This window comes from Sturnira hondurensis, unplaced genomic scaffold (genome assembly GCF_014824575.4).
Source record: "Sturnira hondurensis isolate 20B ecotype Veracruz unplaced genomic scaffold, ASM1482457v3 Scaffold0008640, whole genome shotgun sequence".
In the NCBI taxonomy this organism is placed as follows: domain Eukaryota; kingdom Metazoa; phylum Chordata; class Mammalia; order Chiroptera; family Phyllostomidae; genus Sturnira; species Sturnira hondurensis.
Window position 1 is genome coordinate 14,396,542 of NW_028081271.1, and position 13,948 is coordinate 14,410,489.

At 37.2% G+C, this 13,948-nt stretch overlaps 1 protein-coding gene across 3 annotated transcripts in view; it reads right to left on the reverse strand.

Moving 5' to 3' along the window:
- PURG (purine rich element binding protein G) overlaps nucleotides 1-13,675 on the reverse strand; it is a 36,800-nt gene extending 23,125 nt beyond the window's left edge. For 2 of the 3 annotated variants that reach the window (XM_037055322.1, XM_037055321.1), the window contains exons 1-2: nucleotides 13,234-13,675; nucleotides 12,097-12,942 (exon numbers count right to left, since the gene is read on the reverse strand). In XM_037055322.1, the coding sequence (XP_036911217.1) occupies nucleotides 12,097-12,936 (840 nt within the window). In that variant the 5' untranslated portion in view covers nucleotides 12,937-12,942; nucleotides 13,234-13,675. Of the gene's footprint in view, nucleotides 1-9,735; nucleotides 12,943-13,233 lie in introns of those variants that run through there. The other variant, XM_037055320.1, reaches the window with a different exon arrangement.
- Nucleotides 13,676-13,948: the final 273 nt, after the last annotated feature.

Genomic DNA, 13,948 nt, shown 5'->3' on the forward strand with positions numbered 1-13,948 from the left:
CTCTTAAAGAGAGAATCACTCATAGTATTTGCAGCAATAATCAACTTACTTGGAAACTTATTTTCCAATATAGAAATTTTAAGATGAAATTAGAAAACTATGTTTTATTTTACCTTAAGTTAAATTAGTAGTGCATGGAAAAAAAGAGAGAATGAAATTATTTCATTGCTTCAACGTTGAAGCAGAATTTAATCTGGATTTCTATAAACTTTATTTGATAATATCCAGTAATTTGGTTTTCCAATTTTCTGTATCATCTGTCTTTCCAAATAAACCCATAGTAGATACTTTTGAAATAGCAATATATATACTAAATTTATTCCTTCATCTGATGTTTCTAAAAACTGATTAAAAGTAAAAATTTCCTTATAAAAATTATAAAAGCTAGATTTAATTTTGCAGGGAAAATTTCATTAAAACTTATCTTATGTTGCAATAACAAGGAATGGGAGGAAATGAGTTTTTTCTTAATATGTTTTCAGAATAGTACTAGAAAAACTGAAATCATTTCTTTATTCAACTTGGTAAATTAACAAAGACCCTGAATACAAGAGTTCCAAGTATTTGTCCCAAAAATTTTGCCAAGAGTCGAAAACAATCTTCAAGCTAATAACAATCCATTTTTTCCTGATTTATCAGTTCCCTCTAGCATCTTACATGAAGTGTGTATCTAACCTCTGCCTTAAATAATTCTGGTAACATGGAGGTAACACTACTTCTTGAGGTTTGTTCTCATGTTGTTGAAATCTATAAATCTACCTACATCTCTGCTGTCAAAAGCCTATTCCAATTATAATTCTAAGACTTAACTTTTTTAAAATCTAAAATTTAAGTTGTAGCAATAATACAAACAAAATAATTAGAAGAAAGTCACACTACCTGTAGTGGTCCTTTTGAGCTGGTCACTATTTCCATTATGTCAGGGGTTAATCTTTTTCACAATTAGGAATTCATTCACTGTTTCGAAGCACTAATCATTGAAGGGGCAGTAGTTACAAAAAGATGTTAATAAGGTTACAGAACTGCCAAATATCTGTAAATGAATTAATTTGGTATTTCCAATAGGATGTGATCTACCAGCACAACAACTATTAAGAGGTTATGTGTAGTCAATATATATTAATTGTACAGATTAATACATAAAATATGGTTTGTTAGCTTTGATCAACACATTAATTATAGAGTGTCTACAGGTTGGCAAACATCAGTTATTTTAAAATATATTGGATATTTTCAAATAATACACTCGAGTGTTCAGGTGAAGTATTTCTAATTTAAATCCATGAGTACAATTGCCAATCTTTAAAAAAGTTCCATAAATATACTACAGTATATGTATAGTTCCTCTATCCTATACATATAGATAAGATACATGAAGATGGTGAAAATATGTTTTTAAAAGAAATTAGTATATTTCTTACCACATATATCTTAAGAGATAATCAGTATTTTAAGCTTTAGCCTTAATTTTCTGTTTACTTACTTTATTTTAGTAATTACAACCATCTGAGTGCCATCATAGGTCCAATATGTAAAATTAAATGGCTAAACTGATTGTAAATTTTCTTAAAGTCCAAACACTTAATATTCACTAACACTTGTATTAATAATTCTTGAGTATAGAAATCATTCACTTTCCTCTGCTAAGACTTATACATCAGAGTTATCTAATAAATTAGAAATGTGCTTGTCTCCTTAAATTTGAAAGCTAAGCTTTTCACATATGGATTCCTAATTGTTCCTTCCCATCAGAATTATCTCAAGGTGGCTGTCAAAGAATCCAGGGAACTAAGAAAAGTTATTAAAAGTAGTGGAAGGACAAAAAAGAAAGAATTTTTACCTAAGCTCTAGTCAACTTATAAAAAAACATTGCTTGTTTTAGGATTTGTAAACTTTGCACGGCAGAATGAGTAGTGCTGAATCTTCTCTCTACCAAGACGCTACCACCTACATGGGTTTTGGCCAAGTTTCTCCTTCATTATCTAAGGTAAAACCACATCAGCCTACAGCAGTGGTTCTTAAGTGTGGTCTCCATAGGAACTGCATTGGGAATGTGTCAGAAACGCAAATTTTTGGTCCTCTGTCCCCACTCCCTGGAGACCCAAGGGACAGAAACTGGAGGTGGGTGCCAGCAATCTGTGGCTTAACAAACCCTCTATGTGATTCTTAACCACACCAGAGTTTGAAAACCGCTGGCCTAGAGTCCTAGAGAAAAATGTCTACCTATAAATAGGGTAGTTATCTCAGTTTTTTTCTGCTGGAGTCAAAGAAGAGGAAACTTAGTAATTAAATATGAAAATGAACAACGTAGGAAGAGCAAGAGGGCAGGAACAGTGGCAAAAAAAATCAATGAAACTCTGACTGGCATAGACAAGATTCATTTTCAACTGATTTAACATAACCAGTTGCTTTTGGCTGGTGAAAATAAAATTGTAGACCCACAGTGAAGAGTAATTTGTTTACTCTCTGCCCTTAAGAATAGAATTGAGGTGATCTATTTACATTCTCATCTAATGCCTTTAAAAATTGACATTTCTTTGAAACATTGATAGTTGAAATTAGAGGTTCAATCTATAAAAACTATACTAAAGATAAAATAAATTGCCTTTATTCACAACATACTCGAACCAACCAGATGAACCCTCATATAAGCAAGTAAATGTCTCTTGGATGAACTAGTCCCATTTATATGAAACAGATTGGGATAAAATAATTCTAGTAATCAGAGGCAGATTTATTTATAGTGGTGGTTGGGGGTAGACTGTACTTTGTTAATCAGCAGACTATTTTCAGAATTCTTAGGGTTTGTGTGGCCTGAATGAGCCCAGTCTTTGCCTTGTTGTCAATTTGGTTCAGATATATTAGTTCTAAAATATTGAACCAATTTCTAAACCTCTGGAATATTAAAATGAAGATGATAAGAGGGTTGTTATGAGGATTGAAATAGTAAATATATGGGGCCCAGCAATGCCTAATACATGGCGAGTATTCAATAAATAATAGTTTTCAGTACTAATACATTTGACTCTTCCTTTGGTTACCACCTTCTCTTTTAAAATGATCATAGTGCAATTCTCCTAGAGGCTAAAATCATTTCTGAAATCACCTGTCAACCACACTAGTCAAAATATTTTCTGAATATCCACTGAATACTGAAAAGTTGGAGTAATGGACCTTTCAATCTGTATCATCCCAAGTGGAATGTTCTTATACATCCTACCTAAAATGTTATATAGAAATATGATAACAGTGTTGACATTAGTTGAGTGAAGTTATAACCCTTCTTTCTCACAGTCTATAGGTCTAGCTCATAGGGCAACTGACACATTTTTAAAAAGCAGTTTTAGTCTTTATTGTTTTAACTGTCACCTGAACAAATAAATAGGATGGAGCAGGGCCATGGGTTGTAGTGAAAGAAATGGATGTTCTTAGCCACTTCTAACAGGTTACAGTGTTGTAGGCAGGGAGGAAAAGGAGGGAAGAAATGAACAAAATACACGTGTGTACACACTTCAAAATACACTTTGTTACACTTAAATATTGTCTCTGATAAACAAAGAGGCACCAAGAGATGCGTAAGGGGTCACTCTTTTTTAATCCTCCCTATTGACAGTGGGGTAGCGCTGCATACGGAAGAACTGGGTGCCCAAATAAATGCCTCTAGACCAAGACCTCCTGTGCTTCTTCTCTTCCCCTCCAATCATCAACCTTTGCAGTTTCCAAAAGCAAATGAACAGACCCATTACCATCTCTTATCTTTGCATACCTGACTACTTGTAAGTCCTCTAAAGTAGAACCACAGTGTTCCCGTTAAGTGTCCTTCTTTACTTTCGTTGCTAAATGTCATTATTTGTGACATAGGATGTTCAACAGGACCAAGAAAAAGAGGTCAAAAGCAGTACTTGATTCTCAGGGACCACTGCAAAGAGAGCTGCAGTGTATCATTTAGCAATGTAATTTATAGTTATTTTTAGAAACAATGACATTTCAAGAAGTGATGATAATTTTTAAAATTCTTTTGCCATGCAGAATATGAGAAATGATTATGGAATGTGTAGAAACAAGTGGTGATTTCAAAGAATGAGACCTCCTATAGATAATAAAAATACTTCTTTAAAAAAAAATCAAAGCATAGGGTAGCTATGTAGTTTGTATACAACGGTTGGGCCTTAAGAAGAAATAGGAACAAAATTTTATTTTGTGTGGCTAAACCAATATATACATAAAACTGACACTTTTGCATTTTGGGGGGGTATCACCACAGGTTGCTACATTATTATAGTTCTTTTCAATATAAAGAGAGACTCTCCTGCGCTCCCCATTTATGATATTCTCCATTTATATTTTTCTTTCACACTCCATGGATATAGCTTTTAAAAAGTTTGGAGGAGGAGAAAACATTACCCTTCCTGCACAATCCTGTTCATTTTACACATATGGAAGCCATTCAAGAGAAGTTAAATAATTTGCTCTCGGTCAGGTCACACACTGGCAGAATTAGGTATTGTTATTCTCCTCAAATGCTCTTTTAAAGGTTAAATATATAGGGATTTCGCTTTGAGAACAACTTATGTCTTTTCATTTCTGTTACAGTGACTTCTTGTGTCACAGGCAAGCAAAATAACCAGGCATCGCCATTCTCTTTTCTCTTTCCTCTTTTACATTGGCTACCTCTAGGCGACAACATCGTCAATTCCACAACAAATAACCAATAGCATCCTGAAGGAGAGTATTATCCTAAAGAGCCATTTTCTCTAAGAAAAAGAAAATACTAAATATTTCTAATGCAGGCATCTCAGATAAAAGAAATTCTGAATTTAATCAGCTGAAATCAAATAGCCAGATTTATACCATAGTTTTGATAAAGACAAAAACCAACAACAGTGCCCCCCTCTCCAAACTCGCACTTTGAGCAACTCCTACTTTTTAATACTATGAACGCTTTTCTTAGCGATTACTTTTCCTTTTCTTTACCCCTAATATTTTCAATGAAAACTTTGAATGAAACAGCGCAGAAGCCAAGTGTAAAGGGGTAAATGAGAGGACAGACAACTCCTAGTCAATTTTAGCAAAAAGTCAACAACATTAAAGAAGTAACTATATATTCCATTTAAGTGAGTATTTCCTTCGTATTCACACCATAAACCAACTTCACTGTAGCAGTACTAATGAACTCATTACAAATAAGTTTTTCTTTACTGGTAGATGCCACTGGCCTCAATGAGAACTTTTTCAAAAGGGATATTTGAAGAAAGTACTTTTTAAAACATAATTTACCACAGAGCACCAAGATGGAAAACTTGTTGAATAAATATCGAAAATAGCTAATATTTTTTAGACTAAATTTAAGCAAAACTCAGTCTTGAAGGTGAATTTACCTTCCTTTTGACCCCTCTCTTAAAATAAGGAACAATACACACACACACCATTATAAACTTAAACGAGTGAATGTCCGATGTTTATCCCATAATCTTTGCCAATGTTATAGATTCTGCAAAGAATAATTATTTGCCATTAAAATAAAAGAAGCAAACTTTCTTATGCTTTAGAAATATATTTTTAAGAGGCACCTGTTTTCTAATAACACCACTCCATTTTACAAACAGAAAATCATGCCACCAATTATGGAGGTAAGATTCTACAGTTTAAATAAACGTTTCACTTTTCAACAACCTTTTAACATTTTTGTAAAATTTCAGAAACCAATCCATTAAAAATTCTTTCTCAATCCACATATTCTTTGAGATATTCCTAATAGTATAGGATCATTTTCTTTTCTTCTTATATATTTTTTTAAGTATAAGACCTTGGCTGCTTTATAATAAGTGTCCTTCAGGATTCAAGTATAGAAACTTTAATTTTTCAGATAATAATTTTCCTTGGTGGTCCTTAGAAAAATGAACTTAAATGCTGCCTTGATGTGAATAAAAATTATTATTTTGCGGGGGAGGGGTTGGGGAACTGTGAAAGCAGTTTTGTTCACGTTTTCAGGAATAATAATCACACTAACTTCAGTTTGAAACAATTATGTTTGCTATCTCACATTTTTTCAAGGATAGAATGGAGTGGTTTAGTTATACTTGTACCTTCATTGCCCCGAAGTTTTTACTCTTTCCCCAAATCATCATTGTGCCTTCAGGCCCCAGGGCTATCTGGCAGGCTCTGGCTCCGGAATGGGGGGTCAATGGGGAATCAGTGCTGTAAATACCCAGGACTACTTTTACCCCTAAACAGTCTTGGATTTGACTAAGTTGTTAAAGAAATTATTCATTAATAATCTTATGCCTTTCTCATCAAAAACATAAAAACTTGCGTTAATAAATAAAAAGAGTTTAAGTCATGACATAACCTTTCTCTGTAAGTTCTAGTACTCGTTCGCTCTTGAACTCACTTGCTTTTTTCCCCTAAAAATAATAGTAACAGAATCAGTAAAAAATTGACTGAAAGTGATTACTTTGTTAACATTTTTAATGTGGGTGATTTTCATTAGATAACACAGTTAATCTAAAATAATACTTGGTTAAATAATTTAATATCCTGCGGTCTCGATCTGTATTACTTCAGGAAAAAGATCAATACTTTGGAAGGAAGGGGGAAAATAGGAAGGCAAGATGGTTAGGCTTTGGGAGAAGAAATGATATTCATATATTTAAAAAATTAATATATACACATAGTATTAGTATTTTAAGTAAATACCAGTGGGAATCATTCAAAATTTCCTTGAGGTTCTCTTGGGGTAACAACATAAATGTCATGTTAACTAGATCAAGTACAAGGAACATAGTCACTCATAACGACAGACCTAAAATCAATACCAGTTGGGTACAGGACAGTGTATGGGACATGATTTCATTTGCATGTTTCAAAAGAATATATGTATGTGCAGATATGCTTGTATATGCAGAGTAACTCTAGAAAGGTAAACAAGAAATTGGTTGCCACTTTTTACTTTCTACCCATCTGTAGCATGTAAATACTGTGTTTTTCTTACTCAAAAATGCTGATTAAAAACCCACTACTAAAATGAATTTAAATGACTTACAAGTCAGGCCAAATTAAGAAAAAAGACTTCTTTTTACATATACAAAAATAAGTGAATATATTGTTTTTTAAGATCCACCTACATAAATTTGGGTAAATTTAATTTATGACAGAGTAACTGTAATCTAAAAACTCAGTTTTCACATGATTAAGTGGAGAAAACACATCTTCACCGCACCTCACTGTGACAACACTGTGGACCACGGATTGTCTTAACAGCATGCTAACCTCCTTATTCTCTTTCTCCGATAGGCTAGCCATTAGCCACTATTTTCTCTAGGAGATTCAAGAAATCTTTAATGTCAGAGAGATTTTAAGAATCTTATTTGGCAGTGATAAATTTTATACCTGTATTATCCTGTTGGCATAGAATCAATTTTAACTTCTTTTAGTGGTTTACTTTAGATTTTTATCCTGCCAAAGACGTTTGGTGTTTTGGTAAAGGCAGACTTCCCACTATGTGGTGACCAAGCAAAATCCTTACATAAAGCTTGAAATCAAATTCTTATGAAGAGCTCTAATGAAAGGCATTTCAAAATAAGCAGGAAAAAAATCTTACACTTATGAAAAATTATCTTCAGGACACCACTTAAAAATTCAAATGAAGTCCTAGTCACTTAAATATTAATAAACCATAAAACAAAACCTAAAGGAATGACTGTACATTTTTCAGTGGTAGCTGCTTATTAAAAATGAGCATCTAAGGGTATATTCCAATTTCATCCTCTTCAAATTGTGCAGCTCAAATAAATGTTTATTTTACTGAAAATATTTGCAAAATTACAATATAAATACATGATTATATTAAGATAGGATGACTATTTATGATGATTCTTATCCACAGATATAAAATAAATGCAGTAAATATAGCATACTCTTGAAGAATTGTTAGTACACAGTGTTTCTTAGTAAAGTACACACAACCTATTATTAAGCAACAATTATCTAGTTTTTGAATGTACATCTTAGGAAGTTTTTAGGATGAAAGGATACACTACGTCCCCCAATACCCTTTTTGTTTGGTGAAAGTTCTTCTGCAAATTTTGAAATAATGTACTTATCTCAGCAATTGCTCTTGGGCTCTTTGCATTTCCTCAATTTGAGATTTTATTTCTTTAGTCTGGGTGTTTTCATAATGACACCATGTCAGCCAACCATACTTTTAATTCTAATACAGTCATGTACTGTCTTTTCATTAGCTATTTAAACACATCTCAACAATGAAACAGAATCATTCAAAAAAAATTTGTCAGCACAAATTCCCCAAATCAATTTTCTGGGTATTACAGGGAGGCTCAACTAAATATAATCTCAATTGTAATATTAATCTGAGTTAGAAATAGGTTTTTTAAAATTGATTCTAGTCCTTAAAAATACAAATACGAACTCTACTTTAAAATTCTTCGTTAAATGTATTGGGATTTATTTCAAAAGCATCTTCTACCCCTGTCCATTACACTGATTTAATGGAAACTCGTTACTACAGCAGTTCCAACACAAACATATGCATGCAAGAGATCACCCTATAGATTCTAACTACATAGTTATTGAAACACATCCCACCTGTCAAGTGGCATAAATGTACATCTTATATATACAAAAGGTAAAGTGCATTATTAAATTAGTGAACTGACAGATTGTCTGCCTGGATCATATAGCTTTCAAATAGACAAATGTGAAATTCTCCCATTAGAACCAATTATTTCAAGAGGTTCCAACCAGCTTTTCCACCCTGTCATTTATTTTTTGGCCATGCTCTTTAGTGCAAATAAGCTTGTGTTTGACTCAAGTTTAAGGGACATGGCAATTTGGGGCTTTAACAAGAAAAATTATAAAATGTGGCAGAACAGTAATACTTTTATAATACATTGCATCTTTTGCATATAAGCAACAGATTAGTGCTGCTTTCCATTGCTAGGAGCACACTGCCAACTATTATGAGGAACCCGTTTCCAAATTTCATACTATTAGCTTATATTATTACAGTTTGAGTCTGTACCACATTAGCTTAGGTTATTATGTGCAAACATCATCAGTGTTTTAGAATTATACAGTAATTTTGGTTACTAACTTTAATGCTCATTTTTTGACTTCTACCATCCAGTTGCCCGAAGAGTTTATCTTCAAGGCAGGGATCCTGTCATTTTGAAGAATACCATGTACACTTGCAGCTCCATTTATGTCACAAATGACAATAAATAAAATGTATATTGCACAGATAAGAATAGTAGCTTATTTTATAAGATACATGGCAATACATGTCTTAATACCAGAGTTTTGAACTGGATCTTATTTGATTATGGCTAGTGATTGATTGGGAATTTTAAGTATCAAAAAACAGAGCATAATTTCATTTTTCAATGAATACATTAACTCTGAGGAAAGTGAAACAAAAGGACTGGCAGAAGGCTTGACGATACTAAAGTGTATTCAACTGCCGATAATACACGGTATATATGCATCTGTCCAATCTGTAGCTTTGACATGGTAAAAACTTTTAAGTACACATACAATGTAGAAAATTTGGCTGCTTGACTAATTCTTTACTTAACTAATTAGTGCAAAATTAAACTAATAATATTTATATACAGTAAATTAAAGATAGTTATCTTTGACATAGTATTGTGTGTATGTGTAATATATATTATATATTACACACACACATAAATATGTGTATATATATATAGACACACACATAAATATTATCAGACTAAAAACCAAAAAAGGAATCATTTAGACTTAATGAATATAAATATTTTGGAAGGGAAGGTTTTAAGAGAGAGTATACAGTCACAGCAATAGTGATAGGAACACTGAAATACTGGGATATTCACAGCTCCAGTTTGCCAAAATCTGACAGGTTATTATTAATAGGCACTATGATGGGCAGCAATAACAATCAGTAGTACAGTGATTCAAGTGCACACCACTCCTTTATATACCCGAAACTACGTTTACCAAGCCTACAATCGTTTTTTACAGTTAGCACTGTTTGAAGAGCCTTGCTACTTTTAGGGTCTCAACACCCACCATGTGCTATTAACTCTAGTACTAACATTATCTTCCAAGTTCGGTTGTTCCATAGTGATCCAGAAGGTCCACAATTAGAATGAACTGATGACACTCCTTCATATTACTTGAGGAAATGTGAAATACAATCTGCAAACCAACAGCAGCATCTAGGTCTGGGTTACTGAATGCTTGTTTTTAAGTAGCATAAACCAGTGAAATTAATTTTCTTAATCCGTATCATAAAGTTTCCTAGTGACCTAACTTCAACGTATTTGGGGACAAAACTCTGAAGGGAAAAAAATGGTTAAAATAACCTTGGGTTCCGTGTAGCGTATAAGAGAAGAGCTATAATCTGATCTCAATCCATGCAGCCAGCTCTCATTAATGAGAGCTATATTTGGGGGTTGAAATCAGTGTTTGGCCCTTAAACGTGGTTATATGGACTTACTGTGTGGGAAGGGAATGAAGCCAAGATAAAAGACAACAATTTCATTCAGAATAAAATGTAGCTCAACAGATAAAAATTGAGTCAGTTAATACAGGGTGGGTTGGTACACATAGACACTATAACCACTTGTTTAAAAAATTGCTTAGGTGTTGAAAAATTGCTGTGGCACTTCCTGGAAAGTAATTTTTAATACATGTAAATGGGTGAGTCTTGTTTTTAAAGTAAACCTTGTTAAGTAGTATAAAGAGCACCTTAGAAAATGCCTGAATTTTCCTTTCAAACATATTTATAACCAATCTTCAAATAATATTTTCCCAGTCTGAAAATTTATATTCTAAATGCTTTTTAGAAAAATCCTTTTTTTCTCCCCTGAAATTAAAACATCTGTAAAAGTCAGGTTTATACTGGAAGTGTTGACTCGGTTTTAAGGGTGGCAATTGCAAAAGTGCTACTAAAATATATTATTACAGATGTCTTTTTATTTCAGTGAACTGGTGCACCAACCCCTCTGAAAGAGTGTTAAAGAAGAAGCATAAAATATAATACCTTAAGCCCATGATATATTTTGGGGGGAAAAACCTCTCATAATCTTCAAATTAGCATGAAAAACTAAAACACCAAGATTTCCATGGCAAAGCCAGAGGAAGAGGCTTCCCCCCCAAGTGACATAAAAGTAATTCCTGAAACTTTGTTAAGTCAGTAAAAATATATGATATAATAAACACAAGATGAAACTGATTCTAACTTAGAATAACCAATTAAAACTCTCCCATGACTTTGATACAGCAACTCTAAACTGTAGGGTTACCAGAAAATTTGAAATTATAGAATACTATAGTAACTCTAAGATTTGATACTTTAATATTACTGATTAATATTCAGTTATCCAATGGATAATTAATATAGTTCTACTTGTACTTTTATAAATAAGCATATGTACACTACACTTGAGGTCAATTTCTGTTTCTGTGGTAATGGTCCTACAGGTAAGCTTAGCAGCTTTTAATGAAGGAGGAATGGGGTACTTTTGGGGGGAACTTGTTAAATAGTAATTCACACTTCCATATTAAGTATATGTATCTTTTTTCAGGATTATGTCATAGTGCAATGTAATCTTAGTTATGGTATTTAGAAGGTCAGAATGTCACATTTTGTGCTGATCTGCATACTTCAGTAGTCTGGAGCAGATGAAGCAGCTAAACTATTTAGCTCTAGGAAGTTGGGAATCCCCATAAGAATTATAGTGTTCTGTGTATAACACAACATGAGAATCGGACTCCTTGAAGTATAAACTATAGAGGTATCACTAATAACACAGGGCCAAAAAAGAGGAAAAACTTCTTCAAATGATTATGGATCAGTACTTTTGGCCAATTTATGATTTTAAATTTTGCCTGATGGAGTTCAATTTCACTCTAGTCGAGGCATTCTTGTTCTTCACCACTGGCCCTTCTGCCATCCATTCTCTTTTCTTTATGGCTGTTGCATATTTTCCTCATCTCTTCTTCATACTTGATAAAATTCTCCCCAAACCTTGTCCAAGCTTTGAATGGAACAGTAATAGTATTACGGTAAGGTGGCCTCACCTCACTTACCTTCAGGAAAATTCCATATTTATTAGAGCCCACATCAAAGTAGAACCTTTTATTGTCCACTCTGAAAGAAGTCCCCTCTGGGAGTTCAAGTGGGTCGTCGTCTCCACCTCTTCGTTCTTCTATGTCCCCTTCGCCATAGTCTTCAATCAGCTGAACCAAGGCATCACGAAACTCAATCATTCCTTGTGCAGGGAGGACAATAGTCTGCTCTTGGCCCAAACTGTGGCCAAAATAACCTATCATGCCAGTCCCCCGCATCATGGTTTGTCTAATCCTTAGGAAGCGACCCCGCTGATTTTCCTTTAGGTCCAGATAATATTTCCTATTGTCCCTCTCTATGTAGTCTGTTTTGAGGACACTGTGAGGGTGTTCCTCGGACCCCACGGAGACTGGTGGGGAGGGTGCCGAGTGCTTCGGTCTCCTCCTGGAGCCTGGCTCTTGCCGGTGGCCCTTCAGACCCAGGTGGGCGTAATGCTCGATGAAGTCCCCTAGACAGTCCTTCAGCTCTGCTGCTACCGACAGGGAAAGGGTCAGTTTACTCTTTCTGATATTGTCCTGCCGGCCTCTCCCGATCCAGACTTCGGCTATCTTTAGGAACCGGCCCCGGGAGCTTTGCTTCACGTCTAAGTAAAATCTCTTTTTCTGGATGTCCACTCGTTTGGAGGCCAGCTCCTGGATTTCGGCTGCGCCCCCAGGCTGATGAGGGGTGGCTGAAGCCGCGTAGTGGGGGTAGTGGGAGTGCTGGGCCTGGGGATATAGTCTACTCTTGCTTAGGCCGGAGCCCCCCACATTCTTGCCTCCGCGGCCGCCGCCGCCTCCCCTTCGCCTGGCTCTTTCCATCTTCAGCTGCAAGTGACAAACAGACACACGGGGCAGGGTGGGGGAGGGGTGTTGAGAACAATCGCAGACGCCCCTCAGCCTGCGCCGCCCCCACCTCTGTCTGGGACCCCCACGCCGGGCTCTGTTCCCACGGCGTCGGCCGCCCCAGCCAGAGGGTCGGCGGCGGCCGGCGACAGACCCAGTTCTGCACCGCGCGCTCAGCATCCCTCCGCCGCGGCTGGCCTCCCGCTCCCGCTCGCCGCCGGGCGCCCGCTTGGAGCTCGGGAGCTCCGGGGTCCCCAGCTGGCAGACACTCACATCAGCAATGCCATCACCACCGTCGCTGATGCCCTTCACGACCGCCGCCGCCGCCAGCTCTCGGCCCCTCTGCTGCAGCCGCCGCCTCCCGCCTGCTCCCCCGCCGTCGCCGATCGTACAGCCCCGCGCCGGAGCAGCCCGGCAGGGGCATCGCCCGCGGCACCCAGAGCCGCCGCCCCTCCTGCGGCCGCTGCGGGGGCCGCCGCCTCTCTCCCGGCACCGGCCCGACACCGGCCGGGGAGGGGGGGGTGGGAGGCGGGGAGGGTGGCGGCGAGGGGCGGGCAGTGGACCCCGCCTCCTCCAGCACAGCCCACGGATGGGAAGAGGGGGTCTCGAGTTCTCCCTTGGGGCGCACCCCGAATGAAGCCCAGCGCGTCAGTGCGAGGCGACCGGACAGGTGTGAAGATAAGAATCAGGATCGGGGGTGGCGAGGGTGTTCTGACTTCTCCAGGTTTTGCTGGGATGTAGGACTCTCGCGGCCCACGGCACCTGCACAGAAACTACAATTCCCGTAGTGCCCCGCAGCGGCGAGAGTCTGCGCGCATGCGCACCATCCAGCCTGGCGGCCAGTGGTGGGAGGGCTGCTGCCTGTGCAGAGCGGCGAACGCGGGCGGGGCTAACCCTGGAGGAGGGGGAGTGGATATTGGCCTCCCACAGCTGAGGTGTACCGAGTGCGCCGTGACGCTCCTGCGCGGACTCGGAAGCGCGGGAGTGA